The sequence below is a fragment of the Eptesicus fuscus genome, chromosome 9, assembly GCF_027574615.1.
Source record: "Eptesicus fuscus isolate TK198812 chromosome 9, DD_ASM_mEF_20220401, whole genome shotgun sequence".
Classification (NCBI taxonomy): domain Eukaryota; kingdom Metazoa; phylum Chordata; class Mammalia; order Chiroptera; family Vespertilionidae; genus Eptesicus; species Eptesicus fuscus.
This window is the reverse complement of record NC_072481.1, coordinates 36,041,707-36,062,234: the sequence shown is the minus strand read 5'-3', so window position 1 is coordinate 36,062,234 and position 20,528 is coordinate 36,041,707. Positions and strand designations below refer to the sequence as shown.

General features: G+C 37.5%; 1 protein-coding gene across 4 annotated transcripts in view; it reads right to left on the bottom strand.

Moving 5' to 3' along the window:
- Positions 1–11,509: 11,509 nt before the first annotated feature.
- SPATA6 (spermatogenesis associated 6) overlaps positions 11,510–20,528 on the bottom strand; it is a 56,153-nt gene continuing 47,134 nt past the window's right edge. For 2 of the 4 annotated variants that reach the window (XM_028142214.2, XM_008139337.3), the window contains exons 11-13: positions 20,348–20,399; positions 14,349–14,440; positions 11,510–11,755 (exon numbers count right to left, since the gene is read on the bottom strand). In XM_028142214.2, the coding sequence (XP_027998015.1) occupies positions 11,575–11,755; positions 14,349–14,440; positions 20,348–20,399 (325 nt within the window). In that variant the 3' untranslated portion in view covers positions 11,510–11,574. Of the gene's footprint in view, positions 11,756–14,348; positions 14,441–20,299; positions 20,400–20,528 lie in introns of all 4 variants that reach the window. The other 2 variants (XM_028142213.2, XM_008139335.3) reach the window with 1 other exon arrangement.

The following is a 20,528-nucleotide window of genomic DNA, read 5'->3' as shown; positions in this document are numbered from 1 at the left end:
ATAGATACCGCGTCAGATACATCAACAGCATCATCGTTAAGTAATGTCATTCACGGAGCCCTTACCACGTGCTGAGCGTTGTTGTAGGCACTTTGTGTTTGGTAATTTAAACTTCATATTGATCCCACAGGATTGGCACCATTATTTCCATTTTACAGGTGAGAAAAGGTCACACAGTTGCTAAGTGGTTAAAGTGGGATTTGAATCTGGCATGTGATTTCAGAAGCCGTGTATTTAACCACTAGGCTATTTTCTGGGCAATGAATAATTTATGTACAGTAAGATGCAATAGATAAAATATAATACTCACTAGATGCCTGGTGCATGAAATTCATGCACTCGGTGGGGGAGGGTGGTCCCTCAGCCCAGCCTGCACCCTCTTGCAGTCTGGGAGCCCTTGGGGGATGTCCAACTGATGGCTTAGGCCTGTGGGCAGCAGACCTAAGCTGGCAGTCAGACATCCTTAGCTCTGTTGCAGAGGCAGGAGAGGCTCCCGCCACCGCTGCTGCACTCGCCAGCCATGAGCCTGGCTTCTGGCTGAGCAGTGAGAGCACACTGACCACCAGGGGGCAGCTCCTGCATTGAGCGTCTGTCCCCTGGTGGTCAGTGGGCTTCACAGCGACCAGTCGTTCTGCCAAAGGGCTGAAACAGGCTACCTGACATCCCCCGAGGGGTCCCGGATTGTGAGAGGGCACAGGCAAGGCCGAGGGACCCCACCAGTACACGTTTGGGGCCAGGGAAGGACGAGGGACTATGGGAGGGCTCCAGGGCATGTCCGGCCCGTCTAGCTCAGTCTTTTTTTTAATTTTATTTTTTATATTTTATTGATTTTTTTACAGAGAGGAAGAGAGAGAGACAGAGAGTCAGAAACATCGATGAGAGAGAATCATCGATCAGCTGCCTCTCGCACACCCCCTACTGGGGATGTGCCCGCAACCAAGGTACATGCCCTTGACCGGAATCGAACCTGGGACCCTTCAGTCCACAGGCCGACGCTCTATCCACTGAGCCAAACCGGTTTTGGCCCTAGCTCAGTCTTGATTGGCTGGACCCTAGCAGCAAGCTAACTTACCAAGTCAGAGTGTCTTCCCCCTGGTGGCCAGTGCATGTTATAGCAACTGGTTGACCAGTCAACTGTCTGCCCCTTGGTGGTCAGTGCACATCATAGCAATCAGTTGAGTGGCCTTAGCATATCATTAGCATATTACGCTTTGATTGGTTGAACGGCCAACCAGATGACCAGACACTTAGTATATTAGGCTTTTATTATATAGGATTAGCTACCAGTTTCCAAAAATATATGTGTTTTAAATTTCATTTTATTTATGTATTTTTACTTTATTTATATCTTAGGTTGAGATCTCTAGAGAAAAATTATGTAATTTAAAAATCTTTCATTTAAAACTTCTAAAGAATCACCTGGTAAACATGAGATGGGTCTACTTTAAAAAAAGGTATATTTGACACATATGTTGTATATATATATTAGAGGCCTGGTGTATGAATTCATGCATGGGTGGGGCCCGGCCAGCCTGACCAGGGGGAGGGGACATGGGCGGTTGGCCGGCCTGCCTGCTGGTCGAACTCCTGGTCGAGGGGACAATTTGCATATTAGCCTTTTATTATATAGGATATACTCTGAGTTGCCAGATTATTATGCATTCGGAGATCATAATAATCTGGCCACTCAGTGTATATAGTCATGCCCCATAAGTGATGTTTTGGTCAATGAGGGACCAAATCTACAACAGCAGTCTCATGAGATCATAATGGAACTGAAAAATCCCTATCGCGCCTAGTGATGTCGTAGCCATCTTTATGAAGCGCATTATGTGTTTGTGGTGATGCTGGTGTAAACAAACCTACTACGCTGCGGTCAGATAAAGTACAGCACATGCAGTGATGCACAGAAATAATACTCGGTAATGACAGTAAACGACTATGTTACTGGTAAATGTATTTATTATACTTTTTATCATTATTTTAGACTGGACTCTTTCTACTCACAATAAAAAGTTTGCTATAAAACAGTATGCCATGTTAAGCCAGCAGCAGCCTCGCACATCTCATGTTTACTGCACCTCTCAATGGCATCATTTTAGCTTGTGCTTGATTTAATCTCGTGTTGTTTTGCACACGCTGTACAGGCTTGTATCATATAACCTAGGTGTGCCTTGGGCTGTACCATCTAGGTTTGTGTAAACGCACTCTATGGTCACACAAGAATGAAAGTGCCTAAAGATGAATTTCTCAAAACATATCCCCCTTGTTAACAGCACAGCTGTACGCAGACCTCTGTGACTGGTGTCAAACAGTATACTCTTCTGAAAAAGGTGGTGACTGCTCAGTCACAGTCCTGCCAAATTCTTAAGAGCCACAGGGCTGTTCCTCTGGCTGACATATTCTAGGATTACCTCCATTGACTTAGAATGATCTACTAACTTCCGTCTCTCACATCCCCCAGATCAAAAGAATATGTTTCATTTGTAAAATATAATGGTACAGAGTTCAAAATAAAGACAAAATAAACTTCCTATGTCAAAACTGGTTTGACAGGATATACCCTCAAACTAAATTTAGTTTTATTTTTAATATAATACCTTCACAAGTGAGAGACATCAAATGTAAGATTTAAAAGGATAACATCCTCAGAGACTGAAATCATGACTTAGTGTCAGTTGTAAACTCTACAGAAACCTCTTCCACAGGCACAGGGATCCCAGGGTAAGGGCTGAGCAGTGTCTCTGCCTGGGTAGGTTTAGGCACAAAACAATTAGTGACAGGGTAAGGGTACTAAATCATTTTTAAGCATATACCTCTTGTCAGGTACAATGCTAGTCACTTGGTTCATTTACCTACTGTTTCATAGTAACAATCCTAGGTAGGTAGGTATTCCCATTTCATGAATGATAAAATTAAGGTTCCATACCTTCAGATACCACCACAGTTCAGAATTCAAAAACAGGTATATCTGGCTCTTCCCATAATTCTACGCAACCTGCATACATTAAATAACTAGTAAATTTAAGAGCCATACCAAAAATCTAACTAACTTGGTCTCATGGCTTAAAATAATCTTGAATTTTTTTACATTTATTCACAGCTCATCTTCCATTCCCTCCCAATCAGATCCTCTGATCTTTCAGAATACTCCCTCTATATTGACTTAGAATTTTAGTTTTAGTTACTCTTTATTGAATGCCATGCATTGTACGAGGTGCTCCACATGCATTAACTCTAAATGATCACAACACTATGAAAATAACTTTCATTTTTCAAGTGAAAAAATAAGTTCAGAAAGGTTAAGTAACACAGAGATAACAAATATAAGGAAATAAATCTGAGGTCTGGTCAACTCTAGAACCAGATGGAATATCTTTCAAATTGCAAATTCATTTTCCCAGATCAGTTCCAAAAAGCAATTATGATAGTAACTAATGTATGTCAAAGAGTGTCCATATTTATTTTCCTACTCAATTCTAATACTTCTCTGAGGAATGGAGGGCAATGTTTATTAACACCCTATTTCACAGGTGGTAAAAAATGAGGTTCGGAAAAGTTGTGAAGAGGTGATTTTTCTACTGCACAATGTTGTGAGAAATAGAACTTTCTGAAAATTTATATATATGTATAAATTCTTCCGTAGGGAGCAGTTATAGGGTTAAGCCTTGGACTGACCTGCTGGCAAAGTCACAGACAAGTCCCAGCTTAGAGGGCACAACCCTCTTAGCATAATTAAGCTTGACCTTATGACACTCCCTAGATCCTTCCTGGGAAGCTAATGGGCTGTGGGAGGTGCAGCAAGTGCTGCCAAAACAAGTGAAACTTACAAGAACATTGTAACTATGGTGACCACTACCTTGTTTACCTCTGACTATGAAATAAAGCATTAGCTTGCATTCTGGATCTATTCTGTGGTCTCAGCCAGGCACAGAAGATCCACCTAGACCCAGCTTATTCTCTTTGTCTGTCTTTTCTTAATCCTTCACTGGCCCTCCCTCAGGCTCGCCGAACCCTTGGCTGTGCTGGCGCGGCACACTTTCTCACTATTTTGTTTGCATATATCACTAATTTTTTAAAAAATCAATTACACAAACAAAAGCTCAGGTGAAGAATGAGTTTCATTGATAAAGGGGAGCCTCTAACAGAATATGCTTATTCTCAATTCTATTACATATGTTCAAAGATATTAAAGGTTTTCTCTCACCTTATTTCTGAACTAGATCATAAAATCAGAAAGCTAAACTTTAAACTTTTACTGCAACAGAAATGTAGTGATGTTGAGGCAGTTTTTTACTTCAAGTCTATTTTTTTCTGAATTACTATAGCCACCTATGCTCTCTTGTTTACTATTTGTATGGAATACCGTTTTGCCATTTATTCACTTTGAGCCTGTGTGTCCTTATATATAAAGTTAGTCTTGTAGATAACATATAGTTGGGTCTTGGTTTATTATCCCTTCAGCCATTCTATGTCTTTTGAATGAGGAGTTTAATCCATTTACATTTAAGGTAATCATTGATAGAAGAGAGCTTACTTTAGCCATTTTGTTTTTCTGTTTTTTAATTCTTTGTTCCTCTAACCTTCTATTGCTCTCTTTCCTTTGCATTTGGTTGATTTTTTCTTTTGTAGTGATATTCATTGATTCATTTTCTTTTGTATATCTTCTATATGTTTTCTTTTGTAGCTACCATGTGGCTTATTAAAATGTACATACTACTCAAAGTTATCTAGAAATCACTATCCCCATCACTTCATTGCTATGCCTATCACAATCCCAATGACAATTTTTTATAGAAATAGAAAAAATCATAAACTTCATGTATAACTACAAAAGATCCAGAATAGCCAAAGTGATCTTAAGAAAGAGGAACACTGTTGGAGGTATTACACTTACTGATTTCAAACTAAATTACAAAGCCATAGTGATAAATCAAAAAGATTGACATGGAGCAATGAAACAGAATAGAGAACCTAGAAAAAAAAAAAGCAGCATATGTACAATCAAATGATCTTTTTTAAAAAAATATATTTTATTGATTTTTTACAGAGAGGAAAGGAGAGGGACAGAGAGCTAGAAACATCAATGAGAGGGAAACCTCGACCAGCTGCCTCCTGCACATCCCCGCAACCAATGTACGTGCCCTTGACCGGAATTGATCCTGGGACCTTTCAGTTCGCAGACTGACACTCTATCCACTGAGCCAAACCGGTTTCAGCTCAAATGATCTTTGACAAGGATGCCAAGAAAGGATAGTCTCTTCAAAAAATGGTATAAGGAAAACTGGATAGCCACATTAAAAAAAAGAAAAAAGAAAAAAGAAAAAGAAATTGGACCCCTACTTTACTTACACCATACACAAAAATCAACTCTAAGAAATTGAAGATTAATGTAAGACCTGAAAGTATAAAACTACTGAAAGAAAACTAAGAAAAAGGTTTCTTGACACTAGTCTAGGCAATGATTTATTGGTATGACACCAAAAGCACAAACAACAAAAGCAAAGATAGACAAGGGGAATCGTATTAAATTAAAAAGCTCATGCACAACAAAGGAAACAATCAACGTAATTCAAAGTCAACTATGGCATGGTAAAAAATATTTGCAAACCATATATCTGATAAGGGTTTAAAATCACTTTTATCCTATATAATAAAAAGCTAGTATGCAAATCGACCGAACAGTGGAACGACCAGTAGCTATGATGCACACTGACCACAGACACAGACACTCAATGCAGGAGCTGCCTCCTGGTGGTCAGTGCACTCCCACAGGGGGAGCACCGCTCAACCAGAAGCCAGGCTCATGGCTGGTGAGCGCAGCGGCCGTGGCGGGAGCTTCTCCTGCCTCCACAGCAGTGCTAAGGATATCTTACTGACAGCTTAGGCCGTCAGCTCCCTGCTGGCCTAAGCCATCATTTGGACATCCCCGAGGGTTCCCGGACTGCAAGAGGGGGTAGGCTAGGTGAGGGATCTCCTTCCCTGAGTGCATGAATTTCATGCATCAGGCCTCTAGTTTGTTAATAACAACACAGTTTCAGTTACATAAGTTGAGTAAGTCCTATAGAATACTTTACAGCATGGTGCTTATAATTCACAAACAAAAATGGGACACAAGGAAACTCTGGGAGGCACTGAATTACTTTGATTGTGATGATGGTATCACAGGAGTTTGCAAGTGTCCAAATTCATCAAAATGTGCATATTAAATTTGTACAATTCTTTGTATATCAATTATACTCCCAATAAAGCTGTTAAAAAAGGTAGTGCTGCCCTCGCCACGTGGCTCAGTTGGTTGGAGCGTCATTCCGTACACCAAAAGGTTATCGTTTGATTCCTGATCAGGGCACATCTAGGTAGGTCTCAGGCTTCATCCCCTGTAGATACCCTGTGGGGGCGAGTTTGGGAGGCAACCAATTGATGCTTCTCTCATATCTCTCTCTCTCTCTCTCATCAGTGAAGGCATATCCTCAGGTGAGGATTAAAAATGTATATATTTTTAAAAATTTTGTTCTACAGGAATGTGCAGGTAATCAAAGAGAGTAACTAGGGCTCCACAGAAAGAGCATCATGAATCCTTCACCTGCCACTATCCCATAAATCCACTCTGGTTACCATGAAATCACGAGTCAGATATATTTTCAGTGATATTCCTTTCATACCCTTCCACCAATTTCCAACCTAGTTCACGAAATGATCTCTTCTTTCATTTTTAGTGTTAGAATGTTGGAAATCTGCCCCAGATTTTATAGCATTAATGTGATTTCAGTTTGCATTGTAATCTGAGGTTCTCTCTGAAGAGATACTAGCTCCGTCATTTAAAAACCTATGAACTATAACAAGCTGATTTTTTTAAACCACTTATCTGGTTGAGAGGCAGAGTTGGGGTGAGATGCAAATCCAAGTTTACCATTGACTGGCCAACCACAGCGGTTTGATCCTTAGTTACTGAGTCTATAACACTGAGATTACTCAGAGTGGTTGTGAAGATCAATAAGATAATGTATGTAAATCACCAAGCACAAATGGTGATCTTTAATAAATATTACTTTTAATTCTCTAAAGATGACATGAAGGTGGGGATAGGAAGTGAAAAAAATGTCCCCTCAAAAAACCCCGCATACATTCATATTCTATACAAATTAGAGCAGGATACATTCTCTTACACACCAGGCTCATTTATGTCATTTTTCACAGCTTGAATGCAACCTACTGAGATTAAGATTAAGATATTAGTAAAAGTGAAAAAAAAAAAAAACCCTTCCTTTCATTGAGAGAGTTTTGCTTACATATTCACATAAATACCTTATTTATCATACTAATTCTTAATTAATCGAGAGCAACAGTTTCTAGATTAAGTAGGTTGTTTACATCTGAATGCTGGAAGATACAGGATTCACTCCCTCAGTCAAAGATGTATGGCTTTGTGAGTGACAGAAGACACTGGGAAAAAAGTGTTTAAGGCTCATTTGGGAACCAAGACATTTGCATTTCATAGAAGGGATTTAGACTCCATTGGAACATGAGGTTCTAGGAACAATTGCAGGCAATTGCTTTCTTGGTCCATTGCCTAACCCTGTACTTATCACCCTCTGAGCAGCAGTTCAGGAGCTGGCCCTGGTCACCTGGATGCCTTATACCTCAGTGGGTTAGCCAAGTAACAGACAGACAAAAAGGCAGGTTGTCATATCGACTTCTTTTTTTTTTCTTAAGAGTACTCTTTTAAAAAATAGATTTCACACAGAAATACTAACTCTCTTATCTGAGGAACTTGACGACCAAGGCACAACTAAGATTTTGTCTTATCTTTGGCATTTTTATCTCTTTGGCTATAAGTATAAACTAGCTGCTAGCAACAGTATTGTCATGGCTTCCTTCCTTCCTTCCTTCCTTCCTTCCTTCCTTCCTTCCTTCCTTCCTTCCTTCCTTCCTTCCTTCCTTCCTTTCCTTCCTTCCTTCCTTCCTTCCCTCACCTGAGGATATGTTTTTATTAATGAGAGAAAGAGGAAGAGAGAGAGAGACAGATATAGATAAATGTCAATGTGAGATAGAAACATCAGTGGGTTGCCTCCCATATGCACCCTGACTGGGGATTGAATCTGTAACCAAGTTATGTGTCCTGACCAAGAATTGACCCTGCACCCTTTTGGTGTATGGGATGATGCTGCAACCAACTGAGCCACCTGGCCAGGGTGGGACATCTTATTTTTCATATCCAGATAGAGTTAGGCTTTGTATTGCTTTTAGTGGCCCTTCCTGTATTTTTTCATGCAGTTATTTAGCAAACACTGTGTGACACAAATGCAGAGGCAAACCTAGAGCAATAGAAAAGGATGCATGAGAAAGTCATTGATAATTCAGTTTCTGTTTATCAGCTGCTATACTAAAGATATGCCCAGATTGTGGTGCTGGGGCTACCAAGATGATACAAAAATGAAAAAATACATTGTCTACAAGAACCTACAAAGAATGTGATAGAGTAAAAATGAGGAAATCCAAGATATTATACCACAACTGTTTATTTGCCTGACCCTCTGTGAATAGTCAAGGTAAGCTCCTAGAGTCAAAGAACCCTGACGTGTCTCGCTAACTCAAGTTCAGTACCTTTGTGGAGGTGATCCATAGAAATACAGCAAAAGGCACTTTCTTGAATATCTGTCTCCTCCCCAAAACTTGCACACAAATATTTAACACTACTCTGTTTCCTAGCACTTCCTTATCTTCCACATTAATCAATTATACAATTATAGAAATGTTGGAACATTTAAAGATCATTCTAAATAACTCCTTCAGCAACTTATAGTTAAGGAAACTGAGCTCCAAGAAGGATAAATGACTTAACAAGGTTATATAAAAAGTAGTGGAACCAGGGAGAACTCAGTTTAATGATTCATTTTTTTTAGTTGAATTGACATTTTTCTTTATAAAATCCCCCCCCTTTTTTTTTTATTTAAGGGTAAAAGTACATTGAAAGAAAGAAGGCCCGTTTATCTCTCATATTAAATCCAATAACTACTATAAGACTGTGAAAAATATAGAAAAAAGGCTAAGATAATAAACAACTGCACCTTTCTGCTTTTATCAATGAGAAAAGATAACTATTACTAAAGCTCTTACCCTTTAAAGACAATAAACATAAGAATTCACAGTAATAGGATAGCAATAAACACCACTCCTCCCCCAGGAGAAGAGAAGTAATCAGACACTTAGCACAGAAGCCACGTATCTAAAGATATGCACCTGACTCGGAGAGATGTCAGGTTTAATCAGAGGATATGGCCTTCAGAACATCACTTCCTGAGTCAATGGCAAATATAGGTACAATAAGTAATTTCTGTGGTACTTACTCAGGTGAGAGATATTCTATGATAGCAAAACATTTTCTTTGAAGTTCGTATTTTTTTTTAACAAGCAGCAACTTTTAAATGGGGAAGTTTTTCATTTGTTTCCACACACACACAAAAAGAAAAAAAACACACCGACATTTCACTGAGGATATAATTTTTTAAAAGCATTATTCAATGTTAACCGTCAAAAGGTTATTGTATAAAATGTCATTATATAACCTGATACCAAGGGTACCTAGTCCAGCATTTCCCCCGCTGGTGTCCACATGCATCTGAGGGTGACATTGAGAGGGAGTGAGGGAGGTTAAGGAAGACAGAATACAAGGGGAAAGATGGCCATGACAACAGATACTATTACATGCTTAATTTTGTTGAGAAAATTCTGGGTTACTGCAATAAGTAGTTAGTGAACACCAATAAGTGCCAGACTCTCTACTTGATGTTAGAGCAAAACAGGTTTATGCCAGCATTTCTTAGCGCCTCTAATACACTAGTGTTTCCTATGACTATGATGACCACATGTCCGAGTTTTAGCAGGACAGCGCCAGCCTGCAACTGCTGATTCAGCATTAACTGCCTTCCCTTTCACTCCTGTCATCCTACCTGTGACTCTGTATGTTGGGGGGAGGGTAAATATAGTGCACACATTTTCCTAAACTAATATGACCAATGCAATACTGGTATTGACATTTCTACAACCATTTCCTAAAACAGTGATCCACAGGACCTGGTTCGGAAAATGCTGACCTATTGCATTCTCTTCACTTGATAGCTGTTGGAAACTAAGGACCGGGGAATTAAAGAGACTCGGCTAGAAAATGGCAGAGAGGACGAGAGCCGAGGACTCCTGGCTCCTATCTCTGATGCATTTTCTGACATATCACAGACTGTTGTACTATTAGTAAAACATTCTTAACATGATATTAATATTCTTAACATGAAGTTCAAGTCATACTAAAACATTCTTAACATGAAATTAAAAAGTCCTATTATTAGATTGCCAGTATTATATTTTCTCCTAATACAGAAGTAAGTCACCCACTTTTACAAGTTAATTTCAATTTAAATGAAGTTCAAGTCCTTTTTTTTTTCCATTTTAAATCATAGCTGTAGAATTAACAAGAGACAGAGTCAATGAGAAAACACTACCTTGGAGTCAACATCAAGATTGTAAGCCAAGTCTTTCTCTGCTTTTCCTCCGTTCACTCTTGTGAAGTTGAGGTAACTGATTTCTTCCTATCCTCAGAGTGTGGCTGGCCTCACAAGTGTGTGTTTGGGGGTTGGGGAAGGAGCTAATTTTATCAACCAACAGACTTTCCACTTTCCAGTGCCTACCACAAAGAGTTCTGCTATAATATTTTACTTTCATTTTGGTTCCAAGTGCCCTATAAAATAAGGATACTACTTTCTTGGGCCACTTGATACTTATGAAAACTTTAAATAAATTAGTTTACAATATAATCCATGAGTCTCTCTACATGTTTACTAACAGAGGCTATTTTCTGATTCTGTTTGTATCAAAAGACATGGCTCTAGAAGAAAATCAGACAAAGAATTATATCGTTAAAAATAAGTTATTCAGATTTTGGGTCACACACGGGCTCTACTATCCTAGATAACTGTTGTGCATTTTAAGCACCTTAGCAAGTTCTTTTAGAGAAGAGAGAGTGAATGATTATAAAAACTTTAAAAAGAAAGTGATTTCTTATGAGTTAAGAAATATAAATAGACTTTTCTAAGGGGGAAAAGTAGAAAATGCTGGTTAAAACTCTTGGGAAATTCATTTCTGCACAGGATATCTTTTTGCTCATTAGTAAGAAAAGGGAGTTAATATTAATTAAATCTTGCTCAGACAAGATAACCAGTTAAGTACATGAAGAGAAAATTACAAGGTGATTAAGGCAAAACATTTTTAGAGTGAATTCAGTCTTGGATTTTCAGATGATGACATGAGATAACATGACAATATCCTTCGCACAGTCACACTGGACTTTGTGATTGTGTTGCAGAGCTCTGACTTTTGGAACATAGCACTCTTTTCTGTGATTAAAAAAAAAAAGGCTTGCCTATGATAATGTACCGTTTGAAGAAATGGACGTATTCAAGTCTAACTACTGCACTCAATGAGAGCCACCTGTTTAAAAAAGAAAGGAATACAGATATTGATCACATCAAACGCTTTCATTGAAGTTGACATGGACACTCATACAGTTCATCGTGGATGATCTCAGAAGCTTTCCTGTGTATGAGAAACAGAACTACAGGCCTTTTTGTATAAGTTCCTGTATATCTTGTCCATGCTGTTCTCAAAGATGGGTCGGTGGGACTTTCCTTTGTAAGAGGCTGCCCTGTTGGACCAGTATTCACCGTCATCCATTTGGAGAGTGCCTCGTGGCCGCTGACATGAGCTATAAAAAAGAATACACGGGATTACAATGGTGAGACTAGACCAGAGGCACAATTATCTAAATCAAATATTGATGACGTACTTCACAGGTGTGTATACTCTGTTTGGACTATGATAAATAAAAGACAGTAAGACCTGTGCCTTTAAAGAATGACATTATTTGCATGAAAACAAATTACAGAACACTAAAATCAAAATAGTGTGTGAGAGACAGAGTTTGAAAGGAATCCGGAGAAGAGAGGTAAGTGAGGTATGAAGCAGAGCACAGAGGGTGCACGGGGGCCAGTCACGAGTCAGACAGACCTGGCACTGACTTGAATTTAATCCATTAGAGGCTGGGGATCTTGGACCACTTATTTAATCATCCAGAGTCTCAGCTTCCTTGACTGTATTTTTGCAGTTATTGTTTTAAAAATTAAAGAGAGTGTATGTAAGGTACATAGTGTAGTTCTTAACTGGCACACAGAAGTTATTAATTATGAGGCATGGAACTACTAAGTATTTTATATGTATTTACATATTAACTTATATCCTCTGAAGTTAGTAACTAGACACTGAGACTCAGTGAAGTCCAGTGACTTCCTACGACCACTCAGCTAGCAGGTGGTGGAACGGAAGGGGTGGCATGTCTGTGGCTCTGAGCCCTTTCTACTGTGCCAGGCTGCTGCTGTCCTCAGTGGGGAGCAGAAAATTAGACTGAACATGAACCACCTTTGGAAACAGGAAGAAAGGCAGAAGAGGGTATATTTGAAGTGACAGGGACATACTGTTATTTTAAGAGTTTTGAAGGGGAAAAAAAGAACAGATAGGAAGCTATAAAATAGTTATAGGGATAAGGGAAGAAAAGGCAAGTTTTTCTGAAGGCTCAATAACACTTTTTAAAAAACATATCTAAGTTATAATTTTAATATCACAAAAAATTAAGTTCTAGGCTCACCACATTCTCTGCTAGAAATAAAATGCTGGCTTTTTCAAAGACTAAGTTTACTATTTTTTAAATAAATCACTGACCTACTTCAATAAATTAAGTACTTGTTATAGGTAAGACCTCTTAGGCATGCTAGAAATCATGAAGTTTGTACCATATAAAACTATATGTCCTGACTATTAAATTATATAAATATTTCTTCATATATGTATCTATAATCACATTTCACATAAACAATTTCTTCCCTAACTTATCAGTTCCATGATGTTACCTCCACTGTCAACTGTGAAATAGGAACTCTTGAAGTTGTCTAGAGATGTATTTGCTATTTTGCCTGAAGCCAATCTTACCACCTGAACACTGTATAAATGACCATGAAAAAGGGCATGAAGTGGCTGTATTACCATTTCAGAGCTTGGTAGTGTCAGTGATGATGTAGTGAAAACATTTACACACTCACTTTGGGAAACAGTTTGGCATGATCCAGTAAGCTTAAATATGCAACTTCAACCCAGTAATTCAACTGCTAGATACCCCAGCCAAATTCCTGAACAAGTGGGCCATGTACAAAATGTTCATAATAGCACTCTTATCTTTATTCTTAGTTATGCAGGACATTTTACGTCTATATATTATTTAGATTTTTTCTTCCATTTGTTAATACTGAAGGTAGTTTTTGGTTGTTTGTTATATCTTATTAATCAGATAGTGACCAGTGGAGAAAAAATAAAAACTATATTCAACCCTGTGTTACTTAAAAATACATTTGTAAAGTTTAAATTACTCAGATTGAGATTCTATTATAAATAATTTCATACTTAAAGCATCTATATTGAGCATATTCCTACTGTTAGTAAATGAAAAAAATATGCATAAGCGAACAGAAAACAGTTTAAATCAATAGCTAATTCCTTAAAACAACAACATAGCTAAAATTTTAATTCACAGATATAAAAGGCCAAGTTATATTCTAAGCATGAAGTTCAAATTACTTTTATCCTTCTCTTTTTTTTATGGCCAACTCCCATCTATATGAAGCATCACCTTATGCCCGGTCTTTAATTAGGACTATGCTCAAACAGGATAATGCTGCCAGAAGCTCTGAAGAGAACCGAGACAGACATAGGAGGTGCTAAAAGGAGGAAAGAGTATCCCAGGACCCTGGGAGTTGGCAAGGCTGCCACAGCTATCTAAAACTTTGTAAAGGAGAGGCAATATGAAATTGAGAAGGAAGTCTACATGGGTAGTAGATTCTTTCCCCATACTAGCCTCCAAATCCTTAAGTATTGGAAGTAAAATATTTCTTCCTAATTAATTTTATAGTCAAAAGTAATGGAAGACATACAGCTAGCATGGATATAAAATAAAGCATAAAATAAGCCCTGGATATGTGGATTTGCAGAGAAGCCAAATAAACTAAAAATTTAAGTAGGATGAGAGCATCACCATTCATTGACTGTATTTGTTTTCATTGAAAAGTTTCTTTAATGCAAACATTAAAATATTTTAATAGGATTGTTCATATTTAAATATTTTAAATATATAAAAATAATTAATTAATAATTGCTAATTTGAGTCTAAATTTCCCACAAATCTAGCAGATTAAGCAGCAGGTTATTTTTGTACCAATTATGAGAAAGACCAAGAGAATTAACCAAGTTCATACCTGTACTCGGGATCACTGTCATAGGCATAGTCTCTGTAGAAAAGACCTCTTTTCATTTCCAGTTCGTCTTCCTTCTCTGGGTCTCTCTCATCCTGAAAAGTATAAAGATTTTCATTAATTCATTTTATAATTAAAATGACACATGTCTCTTTGGGAAATGCTTTCCTCCTCCCCCATTCTAAGGAATTAAATTAAGTGTTTGGACATCTTAGGAAAGAAATAAAAGGGTAAGTCAGAATTTATTATTCGGTTCAGTAAGACTAACATAGTTTTATTATATTTTTACTAATACTGTTTATCAAAGAATGGACACCTAGTAGATGTTTCTTAAATCAACAAGTGAAAGGATACTGTGTATGAAGATATGCAATAAGATGTGTAGTAATATCTTACACATTGTTATGTGTAATCAAGATACATGGCAACTCCTCCTTGTATAAGTAGCTTGTTCAGACACATTCAAGAGCACAAGAAATATATATATATAAAAGCCTAAGCGACCGTTCCACTGTTCGACCGGTAGCTATGGTGCACACTGAACACCAGGGGGCAGACACTCAATGCACAGGCATGGAAACATGGAACAGACTGATGAATCTCAGGAGGAAGAGGGAAGAAGGAGCAGGGGAAGAGATTAACCAAAGATCTTATATGCATACTAGAGGCCCAGTGCATGCATTTGTGCACTGGTGGGGTCCCTCAGACTGGCCTGCAGGGATTGGGCAGAAACTGGCAGTCCAACATGCCTCGAGGGGTCCCGGATTGTGAGAGGGCACAGGCCAGGCCGAGGGACCCCACTGGTGCACTGTGCACCAGGCCTCTAGTAGGATCATAAAGAGATAGCTTTGTAAACTATATTCTTTATAGTAATTATTAACTTAATGTATGGCATTTATGTAATTTAGTATCAAATATCTTTCTCACTGACTGGCCAATACCCTATTACCTACTCAAACTAGAATAAAAATAGAGAAAACTGATAACAAAACAAACTTGTAAGCATAAACAGATTGCTATAAAGATTAGTGTTAATAAGGAATTCACTTTATGTAAGAAATCAACTGAAAATAGATTATGAAGAAAATAATTTTTAAATTTTGCTGAGAGCATGAAATTGTGAAGAAACCATTCTGCTAAAAATGTAAACAATAAGTGAAAAGAATAACAGAAGCCCTAACTGGTTTGGCTCAGTGGATAGAGCATTGGCCTATAGACTGAAGGGTCCTGAGTCCGATTCTGGTCAGGGGCATGTGCCTTGGTAGCGGGCACATCCCCAGTGGGGGGTGGGTGTGCAGGAGGCAGCTGATTGATGTTTCTCTCTCATCTGATGTTTCTAACTCTCTATCCCTCCCCTTTCCTCTCTGTTAAAAAATCAATAAAATATATTTTATAAAAAATAACAAAAAATGTGAATATATATTTAGAGTTATTAAAGCTTCTAGGTGAATTAAAACCTTTTATCCTTTCAAAGTAACTCTTTTAATTCTATTAATGCCCCCCCCCTCCTTATTTTTGGTTTACTATTCATATAGCTACAATGGCTTTCTTTTAGTTAGTGCTTGGATGGTATATATTTGTCCTTTTATTTTCAGCCTTTCCTTATTATTAGTTTTTAGATCTTTTTTCTTGGATAGCATATAGCTACTAGATGTTACTTATTTTTGCCCAGTCTGATAAATCAACAAAGTGAAGCATTCACTCTATTATCACAGATAGTGTAATTGGCTATCATGAATACAAAAGACACTACAAAAAAGTGAAAGAAATAAAAAAAAGTAATGTTTTCAATCTCAAGAAATATGTTGCAAGAACTAAATAAAACAATGTAAATATTAAATTTAAAAATTCTAAAGAATGATAATACTGTTTAATTTTGTAAATACTAGTACTGTTGAAAAATTAATTTTTGACAACACTGTAATAAAAACGTTGACTAAATTTTAAATGTTTATATAAGAAAAAAACATACAAAAAGTATCTTTTAAAAAATCTGAGCCTAGATTATTTATTAAACAAAACCCGTATTTTGAGCTGGGTAGTTACTATTCTAGACTCTGAGGACAGAAAGATAAGACAGGGTTCCTACACACGTGTGGAACAAGGCTTGCTATTCCATGAAACTCTATGGATAGAAAGGACCAAAGCGTAGAATTATTAGGAGACATAATAAAGGACAAAATAAAGAAAATAAGGAAAAACTTTCTAATTAATGAAGCATTCTAAGAACAGAATGACTGTCTTAAGAGGGAGTAAGATCACTGCAGAACACTGATACCCATTTAGATCAAGGATTTCATGGAGAGGAATTCTGCCCTGAGAAACAAAAAGGACTAGATGACCTTCATAGTTATTCCCAACAGAGTTTAAGAATCAATTTTGCAACATTGTGTGTGTGTGTGTGTATGTATGTATGTGTATGTATGTGTGTGTGTGTATATATATATATATATATGTATACTAGAGGCCTGGTGCCTGAAAATTCATGTACTGGAGGGGGGTCCCTCAGCCCAGCCTACCCCCTCTCATAGTCTGGGAGCCCTCAACATGGAAGGCGACCCGGTGATCAGGGGAAGGCAACACCCCATCACACCTCTGCTGCTGCCATTGCCAGCAGCACAAGCCTTGGCTGGCCCTGGTTACCTGAGCCTCAGGCGGCCCTGGGCAGCTGGGCAGCAACCATCCAAGGCTTGCCTGTGCCTCGGGCTGGCCCTGGGCAGCTGGAGGGCTGAGGGGACTGGGCACCACCATCTTGTGGCTGTGGGCACCGCCATCTTTGAGGGTGAGGCAGTCAATTAATATATTCCCTCCTTATTGGCTGTGGGTGCCACCATCTTTGAGGGCGGGGCAATCAATTAGCTTATTCCCTCCTTATTGGCTGTGGGTGCTGCCATCTTTGAGGGTGAGGCAGTCAATTAGCATATTCCCTCCTTATTGGCTGTGAGCACTGCCATCTTTGTGACAGCGTGAGGGTCAATTAGCATATTCCTTCTTTATTAGATAGGATATATGTATATATTCAACATATATACATCTCTTATAAGAGTCCTTGTGTAGTCTATTTTTTTAAAAAGGTCAGGTTATATAAAAACAAAGAGGCCAAAACATCACATTTTATTATAACTTATTGACTATGGATCAAGCAAACATTTAAAGAGATGTACCATTCTTGTCAGTGTCAGAAAATACATTCCCAGAACATAGAGAGGTGATTCACCCCTTATTTCTCATCCACATTCCCATTTGCCCACATGCAAATACAGAAAAAGATGGACAGCAGCAATATTTGTTGCATACCTACAAGGTATCTAGGACTGAGGTACATTTTATATGGATGTCATTTAAGCCTTCAATAACCACATCAAATATACTGAAACTCAGAAAAACTTAAAAATTTGCCAAAGATACAAACTAAGAGGCAGAGCTGGAACTTAAATCCAGATCTAACTTGACCTACATTATACTGCCTCCTAGAATACAAATAAGCTGGACTATGAAATCAAAACCTCCATCCCAGGCCATTATATCATTCTCCTATATCCGTGGTCGGCAAACTGCGGCTTGCGAGCCACATGCGGCTCTTTGGCCCCTTGAGTGTGGCTCTTCCACAAAATATCATGGCCTGGGCGAGTCTATTTTGAAGAAGTGGCGTTAGAAGAAGTTTAAGTTAAAAAAATTTGGCTCTCAAAAGAAATTTCAATCATTGTACTGTTGATATTTGGCTCTGTTGACTAATGAGTTTGCCGACCACTGTCCTATATGAAAATTAGACCCAAATTCTTTCAAGCTGATATCTAGTTAGTTTTTTTATGAAGGTATTCTGGAAGAGTATAGTACAGAATTTCCACAGTTTCACTTATCCTTGGGTAATAGCAGTACAAGAATGCAGAATGGAAAATTCCAGAAAAAAACAATTCATGAGTTTTAAATTACATACCATTTTGAGTAGCGCATTGAAATCTTGTGCCATCTACTCCATTCCATTCAGAACGTGAATCACCCCTTTGTCCAGTGCATCTAAACTGTCTATGCTACTAGCCCGCTAGTAGCTTACTAACTGTCTAGGTTATCAGATGGCAGGGCAGTATCACAGAGCTTGTGGGTAAGTAATCCTGTGATGCTGGCAATGTGGATACACCACAGAGAAGCTGTAAAGTGCTTCCTTTAAGTGAAAAGGTGTAACTCTCGACTTAATAAGGAAAGAAGAAAAATCATATGCTGAGGTTGCTAAGATCTACAGTAAGAACCATCTTTCTATCTGTGAAATTGTGAAGAAGAATAAAGAGATTCATGCTAGTTTTGTTCTTGTACCTTAAATTGATGAAAGGTAACCTGCAAGTTTGAGAAGCTCTAAAAACTTAACACAGAATTAATCCAACAAAACCACACCTAGGTATATAATGGTAAGCTTACTAAACACAAAGTTGAAGGCCAAATCTTAAATGCAGCAGAGGGTGGGAAAACCCCACATTATTTCAAAGGAATAATAGCTGAGTTTTCAACAGAGACAGAAGAAGCCAGAAGATAATGGAATGGCTTCTTTAACATGCCAAAGAAAACTACGAACCTAGAATTTTATATCCAATTAAACCATATTACATAAAATAAAAAACCAAGATGCTTTCAAACAAACAAAAACAGAACTCACAGCCAGGAAAATTACATAAACATAAGTGTCATAGAGAATTCTTCAAGCAAAAGGGAAATGATTCTAGAATCTAGATGGGAACATGAAATTACTGACAAGAATGAAGAATAATAGAAAGGGTAAATATGAGCTTAAATGAAAAAACAAAATTTGTCTCTTTCATATATGTAGAATTTAAAAGGCATGATAATAGATAAACAAAAAGGAGGTGGATTAAAACGAGTTAATGTTTTTAGGCCCTACTATGATTGGGGAAGTCAATAAAGAAATAATTTGTCAGTATGCATGTTGAAATCTTTAGGGCAACCAATGACAGAATAGTAAAAAAATAAATAACAAGTTAGTTAAAAAGAAAATGAATGGCAAAAAACACTTATTAATCCAAATGAAAGCCCCATCGATTGACATAAAAATTCTGGATTTTCATTCTTGAAAAAAGATTTCATGTGCTTTTATAAGATATGTACTTTAAGTCTAATGATAAAAAGGAAAGGATGGAAAAATATAGACCTTGCATATATTAGCAAAAAATTAATGTTGCTATAATTATACTAACATCAGATAAATCACACTGAAACAAAATAATTCTAGAGATAAAGAGGGACATTGCACAATAAAAGGTTCTCATCACAGTCTAAAATCTATATCCAACCAATGACAGCTTCAAAATATATAAAATGTCACATAATACAGTTATGTCTCCAGGACTGAGTTTAGTGCCCTCCATACACTCATGATAATTGTTTTTAAAACTAATAAATGAAAAAGGAATCAAACACAAAAAGTATAGTAATTATTTCCATACTGTCACTCATGTATACATTTTTGCCTTATCTCAAAAAATATTCTCATATTTATGTTCCCTAATATTAAACTTGATAGATCTGCTCTGCTCTTTTCCTCTTTTAAACATTTAATTAGCATAAAAATTAGATGGGTGGCTTCTTCAAAATGTTTTTTCTTACCCTCTCCTTCATTCTACCATTTAGAATCAAATTTATTGGTAGGACATGGAATTGTTTTGTACTGGCCCAAAAAAGAAGAGTTCCCGTATTTTGAAGGATGTGAAAAAATTATCATAAAGTCACTATTTATTGACTCTTTATGAGATAATAATCCCTAATTTTTGTTTATGGTGCAGATGATCTGTGTCAAATATTTTGCATTACTCAGGTCAGGCAGGAAATTAGATATGAAGATTGTATGTTTTCCTTCCCAGTGATTAAATATTGCAAACTTTAGCATTCTGTTGTGGTTTATATGCCCAGTTATAAAAAGCCTTCAAGGGAATATTTTAGAAACTAACATAAAAATGTCTTTGATGAGCCTGATGTGATTTCAAGACATTTTTTACCCGGTCATGGATCTCATCGCAGTTTGAAGGTGAACACCAATCAGAATGGAATCTGTAGGCATAAAAAACAAAGGTGACTTGTAGTCAGAGGGTGAGAAAAAGAAATCTTTCCAAATGCCAGACAGAGGAAGTCGTGTTTTTCTTATCCCTATGTGATAACATATAAAGATTAAGTAACATT